This window comes from Chiloscyllium punctatum, chromosome 25 (genome assembly GCF_047496795.1).
Source record: "Chiloscyllium punctatum isolate Juve2018m chromosome 25, sChiPun1.3, whole genome shotgun sequence".
Classification (NCBI taxonomy): Eukaryota; Metazoa; Chordata; class Chondrichthyes; order Orectolobiformes; family Hemiscylliidae; genus Chiloscyllium; species Chiloscyllium punctatum.
This window is the reverse complement of record NC_092763.1, coordinates 70,585,771-70,610,509: the sequence shown is the minus strand read 5'-3', so window position 1 is coordinate 70,610,509 and position 24,739 is coordinate 70,585,771. Positions and strand designations below refer to the sequence as shown.

General features: G+C 42.2%; 1 protein-coding gene across 3 annotated transcripts; it reads left to right on the top strand.

Moving 5' to 3' along the window:
* Positions 1–147: 147 nt before the first annotated feature.
* Positions 148–24,056, top strand: ube2a (ubiquitin-conjugating enzyme E2A (RAD6 homolog)). 3 transcript variants are annotated; one of them, XM_072595520.1, is made up of 6 exons: positions 148–276; positions 801–881; positions 1,297–1,322; positions 6,293–6,382; positions 11,039–11,127; positions 22,941–24,056. In XM_072595520.1, exons 2-6 carry the CDS (start codon positions 856–858, stop codon positions 23,067–23,069), a joined length of 360 nt encoding a protein of 119 aa, XP_072451621.1. In that variant the 5' UTR covers positions 148–276; positions 801–855; the 3' UTR covers positions 23,070–24,056. The 3 variants fall into 3 exon arrangements, with proteins under 3 accessions (XP_072451621.1, XP_072451619.1, XP_072451620.1); XM_072595518.1 differs by lacking the exon at positions 148–276 and adding an exon at positions 388–563; XM_072595519.1 differs by lacking the exons at positions 148–276; positions 6,293–6,382 and adding an exon at positions 388–563.
* The last annotated feature ends 683 nt before the right edge of the window (positions 24,057–24,739 follow it).

The following is a 24,739-nucleotide window of genomic DNA, read 5'->3' as shown; positions in this document are numbered from 1 at the left end:
GTTTTCTGCGGTATTTGTTTGTTTCAGGGCGCGTTCTCGTTACCCCGAAACAAGATTGTGAAAGGGCCTGGGGAACGGATGATGACGAACTTATTTGTCAAGTCCCATCTCACTCACGTGACCGTCAATAATTAGCCCCGCGGAAGGTACCATTGCAATCCGTCGGTGTGTGTGGAGTGTGGGACCAGCGTGTCATTGACGGAGGCGACTTCGCAACAAGGTGACGGCCAGTCTCCCTAAGCAATGGGAAGAAACTCGAGAGGGTTCGATTTGAAGGTGAATATTAGTTTTGTCAGGGTCGTTTGTCGGATGGGATGAAATAAATGTCAGGTGTCCCCCCGCCTCCCTTTTATTCCTCCCCCGCGCTGGTAATGGGATTGTCCATGGAACGTTCAGAGAGCCGGATCGAACGTTCAGTAAGAATATTCTTTGATACGTGTCGGCGGCGAGTGTTGCAAAAAGCCGCTGCGTTCCTTCCGCTCTTTATGTCCCTTTATTAACCCACAAACCGCGGCAGAGATGTCCACCCCAGCTCGGAGGCGTCTAATGAGGGACTTTAAACGGTAGGAAGGTGGCTGGGCTGGGGTAGGAATTTCTTTTTTCTCTCTCGTCTTCCACCCTCCCTTCTTCCCCTCTCACTTAACATGGCGCTGCTTTGACTTTTAAATATGGAAGCGCAGTGGGCCTGCTGGCTCGAATCGAGGGAGATGTGTTCGCTTTAGCTGTTCATGTTTAAACCGCTCTCTTTTCTCTTCTCCCCTCCCTCCCTTCCCCCCCCCCCCCCCCCCCCCGGATTTCAGGTTGCAAGAGGATCCCCCAGCCGGTGTGAGTGGAGCGCCCTCGGAAAACAACATCATGGTGTGGAATGCAGTGATATTTGGGTGAGTAAGGACTGATTCCTTTCTCTCTTTATCTCCCCTCCCGGAGGAGTTGAGATCTGGGGGATAGATTCTCTTTTTTTCCTCTGTCTCTCCCTTTCCCCCACCTCTTGCCTGGCTATGTCGGTCAACGCCTGGCCCATCAAATACTTCCCAACTTCGTGTAGTGGTGTTACTAAGCTGCTGTGGTGGTGGTGGTTTATAGACTTGTTCTAAAACACTTTATTTGCACACATTTGTTTATCCATTTCAAAACAGGACGGTACGGGATCTGTGGGGAAACTACTGTCCCTGTTTAATTAGTACATCCCCGTGTGTTAGATCGACTTTTTAAAGTATTGATTTGAAGGATTATTACGCATTTATAATGTTATTTTCTCTCTTTCCTTAACCCCCCCCCCCACTCCATTCCATGCAGGCCAGAGGGAACCCCTTTCGAAGATGGTAAGTCAACATCTTGAAGAAATGAGTGAAGTTTGCTTGATGAATACAACATTGTCCTGAAATCCAGTGAAATAACTTTCTTTTTTGCCCGTGTCTGTGAAGGCAACGGGACTATTTAAAAAAAGATAGCCAGACTTGTACTTATGTTTTGGTAGTGAGCAAATATAATTCAATGGAATAATGTACAGCGGGAGTGGGGGGGGGGAAAGGATAATGTTCGGACAGTGGTAGTAAGTGCGTATTTGTGTTTTGCAGCAGCCATATTTCCTGTTTGTGGAAATGATGCCTCTTGTTGATTTTCTAAACTCAAATGCAGATCACTCCTGTGTTTTCAAACAAAGCCAGTCTTTAACACTAACTTAAGAGTTTGAGTATAGCAACTTCCTGGTTTGGGTGGTTGTCATCCAGGAAGCAGTTTTCTTGCAAGGTTAAGTGTATTTTAGAATAAATTGATTTTGTGTGTTGCAGAGTATGGGGATATTGTTAAGTAGCTACATTTCTTCAGTTGGGTTACAGATTCAGGTTTTTACTTACCATGACTAGTTTAGAGATGGAAATTTGGGATGTAGTTTGTGGTACCTCATTGCTCACCTACGTCCTTGTAACTTGACAGGAACACAGCCTTGGAGCAGAATACCATGTAGAAGTGTGGCTTTGAAGCAAAAACAAACAGCAGTGAAGCTCTTTTGATTGTAATGTGGATGTGCAGCTCATGTTGACCAAACTGGATTAAAATGATTGGTGTCAGTGAAGTATAATCCTGTATTTGTAGGATTCTGTAAATCTAACTTGATAGAGATGTGTGCTGTGATGCAGGACGTTGTGTATTTGACAACTCAGCTTGTGGGTTCCTATGTGCAATATGTAAGTGTGCTCAAACAGCAACTGAATACAATCTCTGCAAATTTAAGTTCAGCTGAGAGTCTGTAAATTTTTGTTCAACTCTAAAGTTAGAAGTGAGGAGCTGGAAAATGGGAATGAACTACTGTATTCTATTTGCAGTGACCTTTGGGTCTCCATTTACGAACAGAACAAATGGTGTAAATTTTCAGCCTGGGTTTCAGATGTCGATATATTGGAGTTCTTATAAATCAAAATGAATATTTCTAAAGCTTGAAAATACAGTTGACTAGAATACTGTTAACTGTTCTGAATTTTTATGATGGGCCACTTGCATAATGTATATGTTGTGTCACAGTTTGATGGAAGCCGGGCTCACATCAGCAGTGATGAGCTCTGGGTCTCGGCTATGCCATTCTGAATAGTTGAGAAAGATAAGAGGGAATCAAAATTTTTCCCTCTGGACCTTTTGCACAGGCTGTGTGGAATTGGAAGTAGCCATGCTTCATTTTTGACAGTTGCATGCATCCTCTTTGCTGGTGAACAAGTCAATAAGGGTTAACAGAATTCATTATTTCACCATGCTGCAGCCAAATGGTCAGTAGACAAGAGTTAGGAGCAGGGCTGAAAGAGAAGTTATTGCAGTTGACTCCTGAGCCATATTATTAAATTGGATATGCATGTGAAAGATGACAACTTGTTGGGAAGCAGGGGTGAGGTATTACTTACAGAAATTCCACAACATGTAAACAGGCTGGCTCCTGCTTGCGTTTATACTCTGTTTGCCAGCACACTGCTGTTTTTATCCAACTTTATTGACGTGCATGTGTACTTTTTTTTTCCCCGTTTTATGCTCATCCACCTTCCTCTTGAGTGCATCTGTTTATTTTTTTTGTTTCGGTAACTTATTATGGTATGAGTTTCATGTTATTACGGTACATACTTTATTAATGACTGTCTTATCTCTGTCTATTAATTTTTGTTCTTTTAAGTAGATGTTGAAGTTTACTCCATGTCTACCCCACTGAATCTTTTCATTACCTTTTAACGCTTGCCTCTCAGTTTTCTATTTTCTGGACAGCATATTCAGACAGTTGTTATTTCTCAGTTCTGTCAAGTGTTTTTTTTTGTAACTTATAGCCACTGTTTGAAAGTTGTCTTTATAACACAGACCAGAATAATGCCCTGTTCCTCCAAGTGTGTTCCAGCAGAGGTTTTTCTAGTTTACCATGGATTTCCTGCATTTCAGTTGTTCTTTGTGAATCCCAATGCTTGGTTTCACCTTTTTTAACGTTTTATCAACCCTGTGGGGAGAGATTTTTAATTATTAAGGCAATTGAGAGTTATGGTGAAAAGCAGGAAAATGGAGTTGAGGATAATTAGATCAGCTTCATTTGCTCCTATGTCTTATGGTATTACTGTTAATTATATGCATGTCTCTGTATGATGCCAATTGTAAACATTTTCTTAAGAGCTGACTTTTTCTTAAGACTGGCTTCCTTCTGGGCTCTAAGATTCTGTGTATTACTAGCTGGGAGGCAGGAAGTTTTTTTTCTTATTCCTCAAGTTTGATTCTTACCAAAGAGCAGTTGCTGGCAAAATGATTCCACTTTGTTTATGACTGCTGTGAATATTGGCCAGCCATTTGAATAGGAGGTGTTATTATTGAGTCAGATTTCCAACTGTGCCCAGTGAGCAAAGAGATACCTTTTCAGCACAGTCACTAAACAGATATCATGGTAGAGAGTGGTGGATTATATTTTGGCTTTGTCTTCTCCCACTCCCAGCTAAGATGTCTGAATTCAGCCCTGATTTTTATTTTTCACTCATCTTTAGGGGATGTGGGTTAAAATGGTCGGCCTTGTTTTTGATGCCAATCCTGAATTGCCCTTTTAAGAAGATGGTAGAGAGCTGTTACTTTGAACTGCTTTATTCTATCTGGTGCAGGAACACCAGCAGTGCTGTTAGGGAGTTTCAGTATTTTGATCCTGTTGACAGTAAAGGAATACCAACACGGTTTCAAGTCAGCGTGGTGTTACAATCACCTAAAGCAAAATACAGCAGATGCTGCAGATCTGAAATAGAGGGCTGAAGAAACCCCACAATTCTAGCAGTATTTCTGGAGGGAGAGAGAGAAGCACTGTGTAAAGTTTCGAGCTGATAGACTGTTGCTCAGAGGTGTCACGGTCAGTTAGCTCAACATGGGATTAAGATGGTGGCTTTGCATCGGTGGTCCATGGGCTGAGTATTTTAATATTGCTTACATTTTATTCCATTAGTCTGTAGGCTGGATCTGATTTGGTTATTTCAGATTATTAAAACTGGCACTACCTAACTAAATTGTAATTTCTAAACTGAAATGAGAGTCATAGAGATGTACAGCATGGAAACAGACCCTTCGGTCCAACCCGTCCATGCCAACCAGATATCCCAACTCAATCTCGTCCCACCTGCCAAAACCTGGCCCATTACCCTCCAAATCCTTCCTGTTCATATACCCATCCAAATGCCTCTAAAATGTTGCAATTGTACCAGCTCATTCCATACACGTACCAATCTCTGCATGAAAATGTTGCCCCTTAGGTCCCTTTTTTATCTTTTCCCCTCTCACCCTAAACCTATGTCCCTCTAGTTCTGGACTCCCCGACCCCAGGGAAAAGACTTTGCCTATTTATCCTATCCATGCCCCTCATAATTTTGTAAACCTCTATAAGGTCACCCCACAGCCTCCGATGCTCCAGGGAAAACAGCCCCAGCTTGTTGAGGACTCCCTATTGCTCAAATCCTCCAACCCTGGCAACTTCCTTGGAGAGGTTTTATTTTCTATCATTTGCATGAGAATAGTGGCGTGCTGGAAAAACGCGGCAGGTCAGGCAGCATCCGAGGAGCAGGAGAATCGATGTTTTGGGCAAGAGCCCTTCTTCAGGAAGGGGCTTGAGCTGAGGGGGTAGAGAGATAAATAGGAGGGGGAGAAGGCAGCTGACAATGTGATAGGTAGATGGAGGTGGGGCTAATGGTGATAAGTCAGAGGTGGGTGGAGTAGATAGGTGGGAAGGAAGATGGACAAGTAGGACAGTTCATGAGGTGGTGCTGAGTTGGAAGGTTGGAATTGGGATAAGGTAGTGGGGGAGGAGAAATGCAAGTAGGCATCCTGTCTCTGCATTGTAGAGGAGATCGCGTCGGGAGCAATATCCACAGTAAATGACATGTGGAAGTGCAGGTAAAACTGATGTGGAAGGCTCCTCTGGGGCCTTGGGCAGAAGGGGGGGGGGGGGAGGGGGAGGAGATGGGATACCGACTTGCGGTGCACTTCGGAGAACATCTCCAGGACACCCGCACCAACCAACCCCACTGCTCTGTGGCCAAACAGTTCAACTCCTCCCCCCACTCCGACAAGGACATGCAGGTTCTGGACCGCCTTCATCGCTACACCCTCACCACGTGACCCCAGGAGAAAGAATGCCACATCTACTGCCTTGGGACCCTCCAACCACACAGAGCACCAGTGTGGATTTCAACAGTTTCCTCCTCATCACCACAACCCCCCCCCCAACAAAAAAAATTCCTAGTTCCAATCTTCCAACTCAGTACCACCCTCAATACCTGTCCTATATGTCCATCTTCCTTCCCACCCATCTGCTCCAGCCTCCCCTCTGACTTTCACCTTCACCCCACCTGTAGCCACTTATCACTCTCTCTCCTCTTCCCTTTTCCCTCTTTCCCCACCCCGCCTTGGCTCGCAAGCCTCATTCCTGTTGAAGAATTCTTGCCCAAAACGTCGAATCTCCTGCTCCTCTGATGCTGCCTGACCTGCTGGTGCTTTTCCGGCACCAGACTCTCGACTCTGATCTTCAGCATCTGCGGTTCCTCACTTTCTCCCTGTTGCATGCGTATAGCCCATCCTATAGAGGCAGGAGCCAGTGGGCTGCTTGTTTACTGGAATATGCAGGTGCCCTTAGGGAAAAGATTCACTTTTTCTATGTATTGAGATCCAAGACCCTGTTGCATCATGGAGGATTAACTTTGGAAACTGCAGAATTCTTAGTTATGTACAGCTACCAATTCTCTCTCCATTTAACATCAGTGATTGAATCCTGTCTCTCTCTCTCTCTCTCTCCTTATCGTTCCAGGTACTTTTAAGCTCACGATAGAATTCACAGAAGAATACCCAAACAAGCCTCCCACAGTTAGATTTGTTTCAAAAATGTTTCACCCAAATGGTATGTGAATAAATATATTTATGTCTATTGAAATATAATTATGTGGCTTAATTGTGGGTGTCTCATGAATAATTGATAAACCAAGCTCATGGTAGATGGATGCGACCTTATACCTGGTATTATTTGCCATCAGCTTCACGATCACTGGGGCAGTTTTGCTCATTTCTGTTATTGTCTCTTTACCTTGAGTCTTGCGTCCACATTGGCACCCATTCTTGTGTCCACATTCTTCCTTCCCGTTTTCCTGAGAGACAGCTCTCATTTGAGAGGATCTCCTCTGTGTGACGTTGAAGTGCCACAGTCTCCGTATTCCTCTGTGAGTTGCCATTTCTCCAGCACACTTGCTTAAACAGTGGAACGTCGCCTATTCTGATACGTCCAGCCTAACAGAACCGAGCTTTGATCATGTCCCTGCTGCCATGTATTCTAGTATTACATTTGGAGAAAATAAATACAAGTAGTCATGTTCTAAATGTGCATTTTGAACGTCAGAATCGCTAACAGAATGCTCATGCTAGAGAATGGCTTACTTCTTTGTAGAAAGCTGTATCTGTGGTCACTTTCTTGGCTAAATGTAGAATAGAACATCTCTCCGGTATAGTACCCTTCTGTATTGTACCTGTGAGACATCCTTCCTATTTCCCATGCTAGATTTCCTCTGGCATAAGTTTTTTTTTGTGTTGGACTACTCCACAACAGGTGGATTAAGACTGGCCAAGAACAGGAAGAGACCTTTCTTCCTTTAATTTAGGTTCAGAAGTCAAGAATCCTTACTCCATCAGGCCTTTGAGACCACACCTGCCATATTGTGATCATACAGGCATAGGGATGTACAGTATGGAAGCAGACACCATTTCAACTCGTTCGTGCCGACGAGATATCCTAATCTAATCTCGTCCCATTTGCCAGCACTTTGCCTGTATCTCCCTCAACCCTTCCTAACTCATTCACCCATCCAGATGCTTATTAAATGTGGAATTGTACCAGCCCTCACCACTTCCTGTAACTCATTCCATACAGACACCACCCTCTGTGGAAAAGTTGGCCCTTAGGTCCCTTTTAAATCTTTCCCCTCTCACCATAAACCTGTGCCCTCTAGTTTGGGACTCCCCACCACAGGGAAAAGACCTTGGCTCTTTTGGTTGGCTAACGTGATGCCACTGTTTAAGTGAGGAGGTAAGGACAAGCCAGGGAACTATAGACCATGAGCCTGATGACAGGGGGAGAGGTGGGGGGGCATTTGTTGGAGGGAATCCTGAGGGACAGGATGTACATGTATTTGGAAAAGAAAGGACTGATTAGGGATAGTCAGCATGGCTTTGTGCATTGGAAATAATGGCTTATAAAGCGGATTGAATGTTTTGAAGAAGTAAGAGGATTGATGAGGGCAGAGCAATGGATGTGATCTATCTGGACTTCAGTATGACATTCAATAAGGTTCCCCATGGGAGACTAGCAAAGTTAGATATCATGGAATACAGTGAGAAAGTCGTTTGGATACAGAACTGGCTCAGAGGTAGAAGACAGAGGCTAGTGGTGGAGGGTTGTTTTTCAGACTGCAGGCCTGTGCCTTGTGGTGTGCTACAAGAATCAGTGCTGAGTCTACTATTTTTCTTCATTTTATATAAATGATTTGGATGTGAGCATAAGAGGTACAGTTAGTAAGTTTGCTGATGACACCAAAATTGGAAATGGAGTAGACAGTGAAGAAGGTTCTCTGATTACAGTGGGCTCTAGATTAGATGGGCCAGTGGGCTGAGAAGTGGCAGATGGGAGTTTAATTCAGATAAGTGAGGTGCTGTATTTTGGGAAAGCAAATCTTAGCAGGACTTAATGGTAAGGTCGTATGGAGTGTTGCTGCACAAACAGACCTTGGAGTGCAGGTTCATGAGTGGAGTCACAGGTAGATAGGATAGTGAAGAAGGCTTTTGGTATGCTTTTCTTTATTGGTCAGAGTATTGAGTACAAGGGTCGGGAGGTCATGTTGTGGCTGTACAGGACATTGGTTAGGCCACTGTTGAAATATTGCGTGCACTTCTGGTCTCTTTCCTATCGGAAGGATATTGTGAAACTTGAAAGGGTTCAGAAAAGATTTAAAGATGTTGCCAGGGTTGGAGGATTTGAGCTATAGGGAGAGGTTGAATAGGCTGGGGCTGTTTTTCCCTGCGGTGTTGGAGGCTATGGGGTGACCTTATCGAGATTTATAAAATAATGAGGGGCATAGATAGGATAAATAGACAAAGTCTCATCCCTGGGGTCAGGGAGTCCAGAACTAGAGGGCCTAGGTTTAGGGTGAGGGAAAAGATATTAGAGACCTGAGGGGCAATCTTTCCACGCAGAGGGTGGTACGTGTATAGAATGAGCTGCCAGAGGAAGTGGTGGAGTCTAGTACGATTGCAACATGTAAGAGTTATCTGGATGCATATGTGAATAGTGAAGGTTTGGAGGGATATGGGCCAGGTGCTGGCAGGTGGGTTTGGGATATCTGGTCGGTGTGAACGAGTTGGGCCAAAGGGTCTCTTTCCATGCTGTACATCTGACTCTATTTTATCTATCCATGCCCCTCTTTACAAACTTCTATCAGGTCAGCCCTCAGCCTCTGATGCTTCAAGGAAAACCGCCCCAGCCTATTCAACCCCTCTAGAGCTCAAATCCACCAACCCTGGCAACATGCTTGTAAATCTTTTCTGAACCCTTCCAAGTTTCACAATATCCTCCCTTTAGGAGGGAGACCAGATCATACACACTATTCCAAAGTAGCCTAACCAATGCCCTGTACAGCTGCAATATGACCTCCCAATTTCTATACTCATTGCTCTGACCAATAAAGGAAAGCATACCAAACACTGCCTTCACTATCCTATTTACCTGTGACTCCACTTTCAAGGAACTTGCACTCCAAGATCTTTTTGTTCACCAGTGCTCCCCAGGATCTTACCATTAAATGTATAAATCCTGCCCTGATTTGCCTTTCCATTATGCAGCACCTTATCTAACTTAAACTCCAACTAGCACTCCTCAGCCCATTGGCCCACCTGATCAAGATCCCATTGTACTCTGAGGGAACGTTCTTTGCTGTCCACTCAGTCTTGATCTCTTAAGTAAGGATATATTTACCTCAGAAGTACTGTGAAGGTTCACAAGACTGTGTTTCCTGGGATGGTAGGATTATAGGAGGAGATTGAGTCCGACTGGGCCTATATCCACTTTATTTAGAGGAATGAGAGGGAATTTTGTTGAAATATGTAAAATGTTGACAGGACTAAACAAAACAATGCAGGAATGATGTTCCCCCAATTGTGATGTGCAGGGATTGGGGGGAGTCTAGAAGGAGGAGTGTCTTGCTCTGGAATTGGGGTAAGCCATTTTGGATGGAGTTGTGAAATTTCTTTGCTCGAGGGGGTTGAGAACTTTCTGGGATTCTGTATCATAAGGTTTTGGAGGTCAAGTCATTGAATATATGGGAGTGAGTAGGAGAATATTGAATGGCAGAGCTGACTTGATGGGCAGAATGGTACAGTTCTCCTTTGACTCAAATAGAGTTTATATTTAGTTTGTGAAGATTATTGGCTTGAGACCTAGTCCCTCCAGTTGCAATGAAAATGAGCATTTCAGCAAGAGCTTCATCTTGAAGACTGTAGCCTGTCTCTTCAGGTTTTCACTCCTCTGTTGTTTGCCACTGAAGAAGAGTTACACCAGAAATGTTGACTACCCTGCCACCTGATGCTGCCTGGCTTGCTGTGTTCTTCCAGCCTCCTGCCTGGCTACTTTTGGATTCCAACATCTGCAGGTTTTTTTGTCTCTAACCAAGTTTGCCACGAGCTGGCCAATCTGGTTAGCTGGGAAGTAGTGAAAAATTGGTGGAAAGAAATGTCTCTTGAAATTTCTCTGAAAGCAGTTCTAAAGTCTAAAATGAACTGTATGGAACAATGACCTCAGCATCTGTAATTCAGCTTCTAGCCAACTCATTGTATTAATTCCATCCGTACTGAATGTTCTGTCAGTGACAATCAAGCAAATTAAAAATGTTGCCAAAAATATGTTGAGACCATATTTTAAAAAATGTACCATTTCAGAAGGGACTGTGAAAAGTGATTGTTTTTACATTTGTGATGGGTGATTTTTGATCATACCTATGTGACAGCTTTGCTTTCCTAAATTAGAAAGACCCACAATATCTTGTTATCTTTATTGAGACCTGATACTTGTAATTCTTTCATTTGTGTCAGACTGTTGGAATGGTGCTTAACTTAGAGATCGGGTTCAAAAGCTGAAGTGTTTTCAGCAGTGACATGAACTTCTCAGCTCATGAAATTCTAGTCTCCATGGACAAACTACTTCGAAAGACAGATGGGTTTTGCTGCCTTCAGTTCTGTTGCCAAAATACACTTTTGCACTTTAATGTGTAGTAAGTAAAAGGAATGTTGTCATCCAGATTGGAGTTTCAACTGTATCTCACGTTGGCCAGAAATGCTGCTGAGTTCAGTGCTGTTATTTTATTAAATGAAGGTGTTTTTGAGTATGTGGCTTAATTTCAAAAACTTCTGATTTTTTTTTTGGATATATGAAGCTGTCTAAACAAAACTTGAATTTCCATAGTTTAAAGGAGACTGAATCCATTACCATGGAGTATTTATTTTGTTTTTTATTCTGTAGTCTATGCAGATGGCAGTATATGTTTGGATATACTGCAGAATCGCTGGAGTCCAACATATGACGTGTCTTCAATCTTAACATCTATACAGGTAAGTATACTATGTATCCTGTTGAATATGACCCTTTACTCTTCCTACTTGACTGATACTGTGGAGGAAGTCTTCTGCCAATCTTTCAGCAGTCTGTAGCTCACCATTTTGAAGTGCAGAAAATTCTTTATTCCCTCCCCCACCAGCAACACTGCTTTTTTGCCTTGTTAGGATGTATTTGCCTCTGCGCCAGCACACTGTGTCCCAGTTCAGACTGGAACTTAATGTGTTTCGAAATTGCAGAAACAAATGCATGTTGTAACTCTGTTTTTGAAAAGAGAAACTTTTTCTCTGACTCGATGAGATGTGGCAACCCTTGGGTATCGCGATCAAATGGCAATTATTATGTTCCAAAAATGTGCTTTACTCATAAAGTATGTAAAGGTGTTTGGCATTACATTTCAACATTGACAATCCTTTAAAAAGCAAAACTGAGCAATTGTTTAATTTAGTTTGTAACACTGTGCTAAAACTCACTGGGAGATGAGGTTAAAGGTCGGTGGATATGCAGCGGTAGACATTAAAGGAGATATTTCATCAAGCTCAACACGGATACGTTCCAGTAAGAGAGAGAGGCTGTAGGATTATAGATGTTTGCTGCCTGTGGTTAATGAAGGGAATTAAGGATAGAATCAAGTTGAAAGGAAAGTGTCCAATTCTTCAAAAATTTCTGAATGATCAGAAGATTGCGCAACTTGAGAAACTAATAGTAACTGGAAATAAATAAATCTGTGGTTAAGAATTTCTGCACCCATATTTAATAAGGACAAGTTACTATTCCTGAAGGTTCCCCTCTAAGCCACTCCTTATCCTGACCTGGAAGGATATCACTGATCCTTTATTGTTACTGGGTTAAAATCCTGGAAAATCCCCTCCCTGAAGGCATCGTGGGTCTACTTACAGCACATGGACTGAAACTGGTCAAGAAGGTAGCTCACCATCACCTTCTCAAGGGCAACTAGGCAATAAATGCTGGCTAGCCAGTGACCTCACATCCCATGAGTGAAGTTTTAATAAAAAAAAACTAAAGGCAGCATTGGTCCTGTTTGCATTCTCTGGGTAGGAGAGTAAGTTATAAAATGTAGATAGGGAGTCTGCAAAGGAAAGTAAATAGACTGAGGACAAAATATTGGCAGGTGGACTAATGTGGGAAGATGTAACTTACCCAGTTTGACAGGGAGCATAAAAGAAACACTTCTTCAAATGTGTTCTTATAAAACTCTCTTCAGGACAGAGGGATCTGGGTATCCTAGAACAAATCAGCAAAAGCTAGTATCCAGGAATTGTGAGGGGCCAATAGAATGTGGATTGTGAGGGGTTGTGACCATGAAGCTAAATGTTTGCTGTACTTGTATAGGGAGGTGATGAGACCACATTCTGGAGTATTGTGTACAGTTCAGATCTCATGGCTTCAGCAATAATTATAATTGCATTAGAAGCAGCTCTGAAAGTTCACTTGGCTGATTCCTGGGATTGAAGTAATTATTGTATTGAAGAAGGTCAGACAAGTTGAGGCTTAGTTTAGTACAACAAGTAATTTCATTGACACGTGAGATTGTAACATAGATTGAGGGGGCTGGGTGGAGTGGCACAGTCCAATTAAATGTGACCAGGTCCATCTCTCCAGTCTAAATGTCTCCTCTAATCCTGCTGTTTGTCAGAAGGCATTGGACACCCCTGAGTATGTCTGCATCTTTCCCGACCTGACTCAGCAAACTTTGTAGTGGCAGCACCTGAATGGGATGGGGCACCCATGCCTGACTTCAGTTTTCGTCAGAAAGCTCTCAGATTCACATGAGTTGATTTTAAACACTGATGCTGATGTGGGGCAGTTGGTCCAATTGTGGATTTTCTCCCCACAGCAACTTTTGGACAGCAAAGCTATCGTGTCAGAGTGCAGTATTCTGCTAAAGGCAAAATGATGGGGCATACATCCACTTTCCTTGCACTACACATGGCCTCCCAATACCCGAGGCATAGTTGGATCTTTCTGATGCATGTTTGATCAGTTGACCACTAGCTCCCCAGCACGGGATCCTTTTACAATATTTTGTAGTCCATATTAAGCAGTGAATTGGGCTGCCAATTTTGAATTTCGTCCCCCTCCTTCCACTTGCAGATGAGTGCTGATCCTTTCCTTGTGGATTGTTATGTATTGGCCAAATGTGTACCTTCGTGCACTTCCAGCAGGTCTGTGCGGATTAACAGCTGACTACTACACTGCTGGTAAACTGATCACCTTCAGGAGTTTCACTCTTCTCAAGTGGTCTAATGGCCCTTGTCAACTCATCCTTGGAGTTCCCAAGGGTAATTGTCATTTGCTATTTTTTTTAATATTTGATCTTCGAATACAGAGTAAACTTTCAAAATTTGCCAGCAGTGATTGAGTTTAATTTGGATAAACGTGAGGTGTTGCATTTTGGTAAACATACAAGGGCAGGACACGTAGATAATGGTAAGGCCCTGGATAATGTCAAACAGAAACCTTGGGGTTCAGGTGCATAGTTGTTTAAAATTTGCATCACAGGTCGATGGGGTGGTTAAGGACACTTGCCTTAATTTCTCAGACTGTTGAGTATAGGAGTTGGGGCATCATGTTGAGGTTGTACAGGATGTTGGCGAGGCCACTTCTGGAGTACTGTGTACAGTTACTGTCACCCTGCTCCAGGAAAGATACTATTAAATTGGACAGGGTTCAGAAAAGATTCAGCAGGATGTTGCTGGGACTGGAGGGCTTGAGTTATAAGGAGAGGCTAATTCTGACTAAATTGCTCTACAACAATCGTAGACTCTGACTCCAATGGCCTTCTCTCAATTTCTGAAATGACTGAAGCTAAGCAATTAGCTCTCCTGGGTTTCACATCACTCGATGTTCACTAAACCTGTTGGACATTGACTGGAAAAGCCTTAGCTGGCTGTCTTCTCACTATTTAGAAACTGAGGTAAGGCGGTACATCCACCTATAAATTACAACATGGTACCACCATGTCCAGCTCAAACTGTCTGTGCATCTTTCCTACAGCCAGCAGGTATAGCCCTGCACACGCACCCTGCTTCTATTATCCTTTTATCACTCTTGCCTTTGACCCCCATTGACTCTATTCTTAAATGTGACCTGAGTTGCTTTTCACAACATCAATTTAGCTGATTCAAATTTGCACAGTGATGTTAAACCTGGCCTCTTGTGGATTGTGTTATACTGTATACTGTCGTTCCGAACTAGACAATCCTGGGAATGTGCCCTTAAGCTTTTCAATTCAGCAATAATGTGCTGTCAGCAGTTGAAGTATTTTACTGTTCAATTTTATAGAATTGAGCATGTAGGAGATGACTTCTCAAAGAAACAAAGGAATTTGGGGCAAAACACCATTCAGCCCAACAAGCTTATGCTGGTGTTCAATATCATGGTTGATCTCGTTCAACTCTTCCACAGCCTTGGAGTAGAGAATTCCACAAGTTCACCACCCTCCAAATGAAGAAATTTCTCTTCAGGTTAAATACCCTACCCAGCATCCTGAGATACCTTGCTCTTAACTACCCTAGTGAGAGGCAACATCCCTTTTGCAATTAAACTGTCCAGCCCCTCAAAATTCTACATCAAGATCCCTCCACAATTCTAAATTACAGTGAATACAAACCTTGTGCTTCTGTTGTTGCTAGATTTTCAATTAAGGTAGACATCCAATTCCATATGTCTGCCCTCTTCTGATGATCATGGATTTGCCAGCTACATGTTGAACCTGGAGAAGGACATTTCTGTAGCTGTTTTTGAGAGTTCAGATCATTTTCGGATGGCAGACCCATAGCAGGGAATCTGGTCGATTAAAACGCTCAACATTTGAGTTACACTTCTCTGGAATAAAATAACTTTTAAAATTATTTTCTATATTTGTGATGGCTTTTTTTTTGTAAAGGTGAAACTTGCAGGGGAAGTAATTATTTTGGAGCAATTTGGGAATTTTATGTTGGCTTGATTGAAAGTGTGATCATAAGATGTTTGAAAAGTCTATTTTGACATAGCCAAAGTAGTTAGGAAAGACAGCATGGTAATACTTTTCCTGGACTATACTTGAGAATTTTGGGTCACACGGATTCATAATTCCATCACAGCTATTGTAACTTAAGTTTGAATAATAAATCTGTAATAAAACTGGTCTCTGTAATGGTGACTTCGAAACTTAGTTGTTTAAAGACACACAATCTTTTCACTAATGCCTTTTAAGGAAGGCAATTGTCATTCTTACCTGGTCTGGTCCACCTGAGTCTGCAGCAATGTGGTTGACTCTTATCTACCCCTGAAATAGCCTAACAAACCACTCAGTTCAAGGGCAGTTAGGGATGGGTAACATATACTAGCCTTGCCCACATTCCATGAAACTATTTTAAAGTATGCATTCTGCAATTTCCAAATGTTTTTGTGCCATTGAGAAATTTGGTTCATTTGATATTAATGAAATAAATGAATGAGGTCCCAATATGGGGAGCACCACTATTGGAAACTTAATTTTTGTGTTTGGCACCATGTAGAGGCACCTTGGTCTGTGATCTTGGTCAGAAACCTGCTCTGTGAGACCTCGAACACAAAGCAAACCATCAACTTCAGGAAAAAAAGATTTTGGATTCACGACCTAAAATGTCACAAAATATTGTCATGTATGATTATATCCAAAAGATAATTAAACAATGAACATGTCCCATAATAGTGATAGAGGATAGTTGCCTATGATTAGTGAAGAAATTCTGGTTTTCTTGTACTATTGCAGTGGGATAATCTACTGTGCAGACAGTGGCCTTAGTTTAACAGCTCTTCTGAAAGATTGCCAGTTTAATAATGCAGCACTCGTTCAGTTTCACTGATCTGTTGACCTCCATTATGTGCTTAAGTTCTAGAGTGGGATTTGACGCAAATGGTTGGTTTGTTTGCAGGAAGGCTGGCAAGTTAAGACTTCAACTTAATTGTTTTCACCAGCAGTTCAGCACAATATTAAGGGATAGAGGAAAAACTGGGGAAATAGGGTAAGAATAGACAACCACAGTGTAAAATCTAGTGCAAGTGTGATGAGTTGAATGAAATCCTGTGTAGTTTCCATAGCAAAGAACTTATTCTTTGGTGAGCTGATGGATGTTTGTACAGTAGTGAAACAATATTGTATTTCTGCCAAGTATATTAATCCAGATTGGGTACAATATAACCAGTCATGCTGGGCAGAGCAGAAAGCACTTTGGTATATCTCAAACCTTCCTTTTTGAAAAGGGTGGCACAGATATAATACTTTTCCTCCCAGCAACAGGAGGACTGGTATCTAAATGGTAGTTGGTACTGAGTTAAAGACAATTTTTCATGTTGCAAGCTAAGCCTGCTAGGAATCAGACTTCTCAATCTTTCTTTCAGAAGAATCCTTCGTAAATACAGATTTTTATCCTGTCAGTCTTGGCTGAACCCAGGCTTGAGTGAGAATTCATCTTGCCATCTGGCTCCCAGCCAGTCGATAACTCCTAATGTTTGTAAGCTGCATATGAATTGGGAGTAGGTCACTCTGTCCCTTGATCCTGTTCCACCATTCAATAAGGTCAGATTACACCACCTGCCTCCCAACCCCAACACCTTTCATTCCACTTGCTTATCAAAAATCCATCTACCTCTGAGGAGTCTGCTTCTGCTGCCATTTGAGAAAGCATTCCAAAGAATTGAGAAACTTGGAAAGTAGTCATCTCCTCTCAAATGGGTAACTTTCAAAGTGCCCCTAAGCTCTAGATTTTCCCACAAGGGGGAAACTTCCTTTCCACATCCACCTTGTCAGAACCCCTCAAACTTGTATTTTTGTCAAGTTGCTCTTTACTTTTCTCTACGCCAGTAGATTCAAGCTTAGTCTAACTTTTTCCTCATAAAATCTGCTCACTCTTGATGTTAATCTAGTAAACTTCTGAACTGTTTAGTGAATTTACATCCTTCCTTAAATAAGGACACCAATACTGTACTCAGTACTCCAAATGTGGCCTCACTAATGCCTTTTATAAATGAAGCACAATCTGCCAACTTTTATATTCAATTTCCCTTTTAATAAACAATGACATTCTGTTGGCTTTTCTAGTTTCTAGTGCCTATGTACTAATATTTATGATTCATGACTAGGCACAGAGATCCCTCTATCTTGGAGCTTTGCAATCTCTCTCTATTTAGATAATACACTTCCTTTTGCATTCCTCTTACCAAAATTCCCAACTTCATATTTTCCCACACTACACATTCCATTTGTGTGATCTTTGCCCACTGGCATAATAAAATGTGTGGTGTTCTCTTTACAATTTATATTCCTGCTTACTTTTGTTTCATTGGCAAATTTAGCAACCATATCTTCAGTACTTGCCTCCATGTTGTAATGTTTTGAGGTTCTGGCACTGATTCCTATGGCACACCACTCTTTCTATCTTGCCAGCTAGAAACATATCCATTTATGCTTGCTATTTCCTGTTAGCTAACCACTTTGTTTCTATGCTAATCAATGTTACTATCCATACCAAGAGTTTTTGTTTTCCACAAAACCCTTGGATGTGGCACCTTGTCAAATGCCTTCACTGACATATAACTATAGTGCATCCACTGGTTCTCCTTTTGTTCACTGCATTTTACTGTCAGACAACTCATAAGTTGGCCAAACATAATTTTGTCCCCTTCAGAGAACATTGTGACTACCTGATTTGAATTTTTCCCTGTTACATAGTTTGCCTTTTTGAATGAGCAATTTGCTGTTTTCTAATTTAATAGATTTGTCACTAATAGAGTTTAGGGAATTTTGAAAAATTGAATTCAACATATCAACTCTCTTATTGGCTGTTTCTTTTAAGGCCATAATATGAAGTCCATCAGAACCCAGGAATTTGTAAGCCTGCAGCTTGACAACCAAACAATCCACCTTTTTTATAGTTTGTTTTTATATTTCTAATCTAACCTACCAGCCATCTTTAGGTTTGATACTGTCTTAAACATTTTAAGCCAACAACAGATGCTGAGTCCTCACATTGGAGTTTTACTTGTTTGAATTCATCTATCCTGTGTATTCTGAAATATCTTAAGTCTGTCAATGCATCTCTATAGACTATACTTTAACTTAATAATTCTCCTTCAAACTGAATTTAGAATTCGGTCATTCAATAACACTTGCTGTCACCTAGGTACATCTTCATTATGCAGTCACTAATTCCTTTCTCATTGCAGCATATCTGGCTCTAGAACCTGCTTTTCTAAGAAACTATACTGAAAATGTTCTAGGAATTCCTCAAGTAGCCTATCTGATTTTTTTTAGTCTATAGTACCTTACGCTTTAACTATATCTTTCTGACCTGCTCCATTTTTATTTTAAATACTGTATCCTACTGTGTGGTTATTGTTAGGTGGCTTGTGTACCACTTCCACAAGGGATATCTTGCCATTATAATTTCTACTCCAATCACGTTTATACATCCTGCTTTCCTAAACTTAGTTTTCTCTCTCTCTCCCTCTCTCTCTCTCTCTCTCTTATGCTAATACTATGACTAATTAAGAGCTATGTCTCCTTGTCCTAGCTTCCAGTCCTTCCTAAATGTCATGTACCTTTTTTAATATTCTGGTCCCAATCTCACTACCTGCAGCAATTTCTTTTTAAAAGCTATCAGGTCATAATTGTTTGTTTCTGTTAGCACTATCACTTCCTTTGTTTTGTTTTGAATGCTATGTGCATTCAGATACAGAGCATTTAGCTGTGACCTTTTTCATTATTTTTGCGCCCCCTTGCCTTATGTTGACTGACTTAGTGACTTGGATTCATACTGACTATCCCTTTCTGTCATTTCTCCTACCATTTTCCACTTTCCTATCTTGGCTTGACCCTTTGATTTCTGTTTGCAAAGAAGTGTGAATTCCCCCTCACTGTACTTTCCCTGACTGCCAGAATATTCGTTTCAGTGTGCACTCACCCCTGCCTCATGGCGCTCTTATCCGTGTCATGGTCAGTAAAGTTATCCATCCTGCAGCACACCACCTCCTTTTTATTCTCGTCCAGATCATTGCAAAGGCTGAAGTTCTTGTTCCTTTCCCTTGCCTACTAATTCTTTCCTGTCTTTCCACATTGATCAAATCAGAAGACCCTTTGCTGACAAGTGAGACTTTCTTCTGGTATGAAATATCCAAGTAACCTTTTCCCCCTGCCTAATGTGCTGCACTGTCAACAACGCAGCCTCTAGCTCAGTGACACTAAGCCAAAGTTCTTTGAGTTGTAAATACATGCAGCAGGCATATTTGCCCGATCACTCTCACATCCAGGATCTCCCGTGTGCTGTAGCCATGATACATCACTTCTCCTATTGTCTTTAATGTATTAATTAACTACTTAAAAGGAAAATAATTAATTTGATGAAATTATTTGTTTCTATTAACCTTGCTACTAGTTCCTCTACAGCTCAAAATCTTATGAATAGGATTCACATTAACTCTTTACGAGATACTCAGAGTTGGGTTTTCCCTCTTGTGGTGGAGTCCGAATCGATGCATAGTGAAAGCAAAATGGCACCCCTTTCCCTCTTCTAAAATTCTCATTCGCTCAACGCTAGCACTCTGTGCTAAGTTGTACTGAGGTCCTGTTTTATATGCTCCGAAACTAAAGGATCTAGCTCCACCTCAGATAAAAATAAAGTTTAAGCTAGCTTCCTTTAATTATCTGATTTCATCTGCTTTCTAGTTGACAGTTTGTACAATTCTGGTTTAAATTTAGAATTTAAATAGTAAACTTAGTGGGTGGCACAGTGGTTAGCACTGCTGCCTCACAGCGCCAGAGACCTGGGTTCAATTCCCGCCTCAGGCGACTCTCTGTGTGGAGTTTGCACATTCTCCCAGTGTCTGTGTGGGTTTCCTCCCACAATCCAAAAATGTGCAGGTTGGGTGAATTAACCATGCTAAATTGTCTGTAGTGTTAGGTGAAGGGGTAAAATGTAGGAGTATGGGTCTGGGTGGTATACGCTTTGGCGGGTCGGTGTGGACTTGTTGGGCTGAAGGGCCTGTTTCCACACTGTAAGTAATCTAATCTAACTTCACTGAAATGTTAAATACAAACAATTCACTTTCTCGAGCTTAAGATACTCCTCACTTGCCCAACTCAATCTTGTTTCAATTCTATTTTTTTTTTTAAGGATAATCAAACTACTCCTACTTTTGTAGATATGAATACAGATAATCTGCTTAGGTGGGCCACTGTTACAAATCTGAAAACCCCTGAACCCTAAGTCAACCTGAAACCTGTCAGGATATATGGATGTTCTGATTGCGATTTTACCTTTTATTTTGGAGTTGTTTTTCATGTCTGTTGGTTTACTCAAGTGAACATGCTTCATTTGCATCAGCAGTTGATGTCAGTTATCACTTTTATTTTCCCCTCCATTCCTGAAGTTCACTTCCAGTTTGATAATGAACAGAAGCAGGTGGCTAACTGAACTGCACTCCACTGCCAAGCAAAGGGCATTCGGTCTGAGCAATTGTTCTGATTGATTGAAATGTCAAGCTGAACTATTGATTGGATTAGTGGGGATTTGTCAGGTATGGTACATCTGATGCAAACCCAAGTTGGAGCCAATGGCTTTTGTTTGTTTTCCTCTTAAACCAACAGTAGCAGAAACACTGTGACAGAGTCAGTCCCTTCAACTGAGGAGATTCTAAATCTCCTGGTTATATTTTTCCTTTTTTGTTTTCCCACACTACCACCTAACAGCAGTAGTGCTTATTATTTTCCCCAGCATCCATGTGTGTGCAGGTGTGAGACACAGTAAAAAGACAACAGGTATATAAATCTTAATTCATTTTCCACCACCAGGAAGAAAGGAAACACTGGAGTGGTCAGTGACGAGCAGTGCCCTTCACATCAAAGGGCAATGCTGCGTGATCAAACAGTGAAGGGGGGGCAGGGATTAAATCAAAATAGAGTTGGAGGGGGAAATAAAGTACTCCACTCACTGCGGTGCTCTCCTCTACCTGAAAACCTCAAGGGTGTTGGTAGACATAGGATGCTCCTTCTCAAGGGACACCCAGCCATGGAAGAGGGGCAGGCAGTCGGCCGTAACAACCCCCTCCTCGGCCTGTTACCTAGACCTGTTTATGGCCAGTTTGGCCAGGCCCAGGAGCAGACCCACGCTGAGGTCCTCTGACCTACTCTCCCCCCTCCGCACCAGGTGCCTAAAGATCAGGACTGAAGTGCAACCAAAAACAGAAGGTTTTCCAGAAAACTAAAAATGGAGAACAAGCACCCACGCCCATATATACGTGGTCCATGGACTCCACAGCACCACAGAACAAGCAGTTGGGCCAGAAGTCCATTGAACCACTGCAATTTGCAGTTGCAGGGGACTGCTGCGTGCAGCACCCTCCACCCCAGATCCTGAGAGAAAGGGGGAAGGACTCCTGCGTAGAGAGCCCTCCACTCGGGTGAGGGGTGGTGCCACTACCCAGTGGTAAATGGACGTGTCTGGGTGGTGGATGAGGAATGGCTTTTGTTTTATTTTCTTTTTTAGTGACAAGCAGTGCCCTTCACATCAAAGGGACCTCCTGGTTATAATGCTGTGTAATCAACTCCTGTTTTTTTTTTCCTTTCCTTTAACCCCCACACTACCACCTAACTGCGGTAGTGCTTATTTTTTTTCCCCAGCACCCATGGTGTGTGTCTTGGGGTGAGACACAAGGTGTACGAATCTTTATTCAATTTCCACCACCAGGAAGATAGGAAAACACCCGAGTGGCCAGTGACAAGCAGTGCCCTTCACATCAAAGGGCAATGCTGTGTGATCAAACAGTGAACGGGAGGGCAGGGACTAAATCAAAATAGAGTTGGAGGGGGAAATAATGCACTCCACTCCCTGCGGCACCCACCTCTCCCTGAACAACTCCAGGGTGTTGGTGGACACAGTGTGCTCCTTCTCCAAGGATACCCGGACCCTAACGTAACCGCGGAAGAGGGGCAGGCAGTCGGCCCTAACGACCCCCTCCACGGCCCGCTGCCTGGACCTGTTGATGGCCAGTTTGGCCAGGCCCAGGAGCAGACCCACGGGGAGGTCTTCGGACCCGCCCTCCCTCCCTCCGTACTGCGTGCCCGAAGATCAGGAGCATGGGACTGGAGTGCAACCAAAAAGCAGAGGAGGAGGTTTTTAAGAAAATCAAAAAGGAGTGCAAATGCCCACACCCAATATATACATGGTCCACGGACTCCACGGTGCCACAGAACAAGCAGTTGGGCTGGGAGTCCGTGAACCACCGCAATCTGCGGTTGCAGGGGACTGCTGCGTGCAGCACCTTCCACCCCAGATCCCCGAGAGAAAGGGGGAGGACTCCCGCGTAGAGAGCCCTCCACTGGGGGGTGAGGGGTGGTGCCACTGCCCAGTGGTAAATGGATGTGTCTGGGCGGTGGATGAGGAACGGCTTTTGTGTCTATTGCTGCAAGATGGCCAATTGGTTCATGAGCGTCTTGTTCTGATGATGATTGAATCTACCTTTGCATTGTAGCCTGTTTATTTCCTGTATATGTATTGAAATTCACTTGTGTTCTGATGTGTTTTCCACTGCAAGTCCAACGTGACTATTTATGGTGACAGATTATCTTGTACTACTGTTTTTCCATTTGATATCAATGACTAATTTATTTGTATATTGAGGTTGAGAACTTAATGGGGGGGAATGGTAAATGCATTCAAAGGTAGATCATCTTAAGTGCTTCTACTTCAAAAGGAAAGTGAATATTTTGTGTGTAATTACACGATTGTTTTGCTGTTGTTAAATCTCCTCTTTTGTTTCTCTATAGTCTTTACTGGATGAGCCAAATCCGAATAGTCCAGCGAACAGTCAGGCTGCACAGCTGTACCAGGAGAACAAACGGGAATATGAAAAGCGGGTATCTGCAATAGTGGAACAGAGTTGGCGGGACTGTTGACCCTGTCTAGTGCCTACGAACACTGTCAGGCCATGAGAATCATGAAGCATTTGAGTCCTTCTCGTTCTAGCATCATCGCATTATTTTGCAAGCTAAACTGCTACAATGCTGCCACCCGTCTGAAGCCTTTTTCCCTGGACGTTGAGTCAAAACACATGTTGAAGTGCATGCACTGTACCTGGGGCACTTGCCAAGGAATTTTTAATTTGACTTTCATCTATGGTCATCCACCTTTCGTGATGGTCTTTCATAGTCTGTCTGGGCAGTATCAGGCACATTAAAAAAAAGAATAAAGGTGCGCTGTAACAGATACAGTGTCATTTGCTTTGCATATTTTGTGCAGCTTCTGTGTATAGCCCAGTGAATGGATTTTAAGGTTGGAAGAACATTGATCTGCCCCAACCAAAATCCACCATAACAGTGAAGTCTTAAATATAAATTACCAGTGGGTCACTTCTGTTTATGTAACAGATGTGTGCCTCTTCTCTGAAGCCAGCACTCTAGTTCTTGGCCAGAAGAACTTTTACTAGAAGGTGCTAGTCTATATATTTAAAAAAAGGCAATTTTTGAACTTTTTGATAAAATGTCCGGGGTACTGGAGCTTAGCAGGGTGGTCACTCTTGTGACTGTGTTTCTAGTTCTCTGTAGCTCTGAGTGTAGGTGTGTGCGTGTGTGTGAGAGAGCTGTTGCTGCATGCTTTTGTTTTAATTTCCTCTAATTAAATGAAGTGCTTTTCACTTTGTCGAGAATTACAGCCATCAATAATCCCATTAGTTGCGTTAGACCAAACTTGTATATTCAGATACCTAATGCAGTGATGTGGGATATGGGAAGAGACCTGTACCTTGTATTGTCTGATGTTCTAAAGTACTTTTTTTTTTCCCTGCACATTAGTCTTTTGAAGTGACAGTATAACTTTGCACTATAGTAACCCATGTAAGAAACTGTACATTTTCTCACTACTTGTAAATAAAACTGCAACCTTGATATTGTGTCTTGTGTGACTGGACATTAGCTTACTGAACTGCTCAGCAAGCTTCCATTTTAATTATTGAAGCACACAATTGTAAAATATAACTGGAAAGGTTTTGGGAAGTCTGAAGCAGCAGACTTGGTTATTTGCTTTTTAAGTTAAATATCTCAAAGATTCACTTCATGCTGTACCATGGTCTAAACTGTTTTATTTCAGATCTAGTGGGTAGTTTATAGTTGTACTTACGAGTGGTTACATTGGTGCTTAGTTCATAAGTCTGTCAACTATTTCTAGGGCAATTATTTCAGTATATTGTGAAGGCATTGTTTGAAAATTACTATTGCTGAACAGACCCTTTTAACTTTGGACTAGATATTTGGAACTTGCAATATTATGGATATGGGAGCATTTTTTAATCATTTGTATCAGATTACAAACTTGCATAATGAGAAGATCGAGGCTAAATTGCAGATCATTCAGCCATTAACTTGCATTTACAGCCTGAGTATATTCTCAAGACTTGCAACTGATCAGCAGGGACAAAGACAACTTGCAGAATACTGAGTAGTAGGCAGAAAATTATTGACTATTTTGCAATTGACAGGAGTTAAAAACATCTTGTACCACTGGACTGAATCAGTGATTTCCCCACAGATTTTGTAAAGTTAGCTTGTGTCAGATAGGTGTGCACTAAACT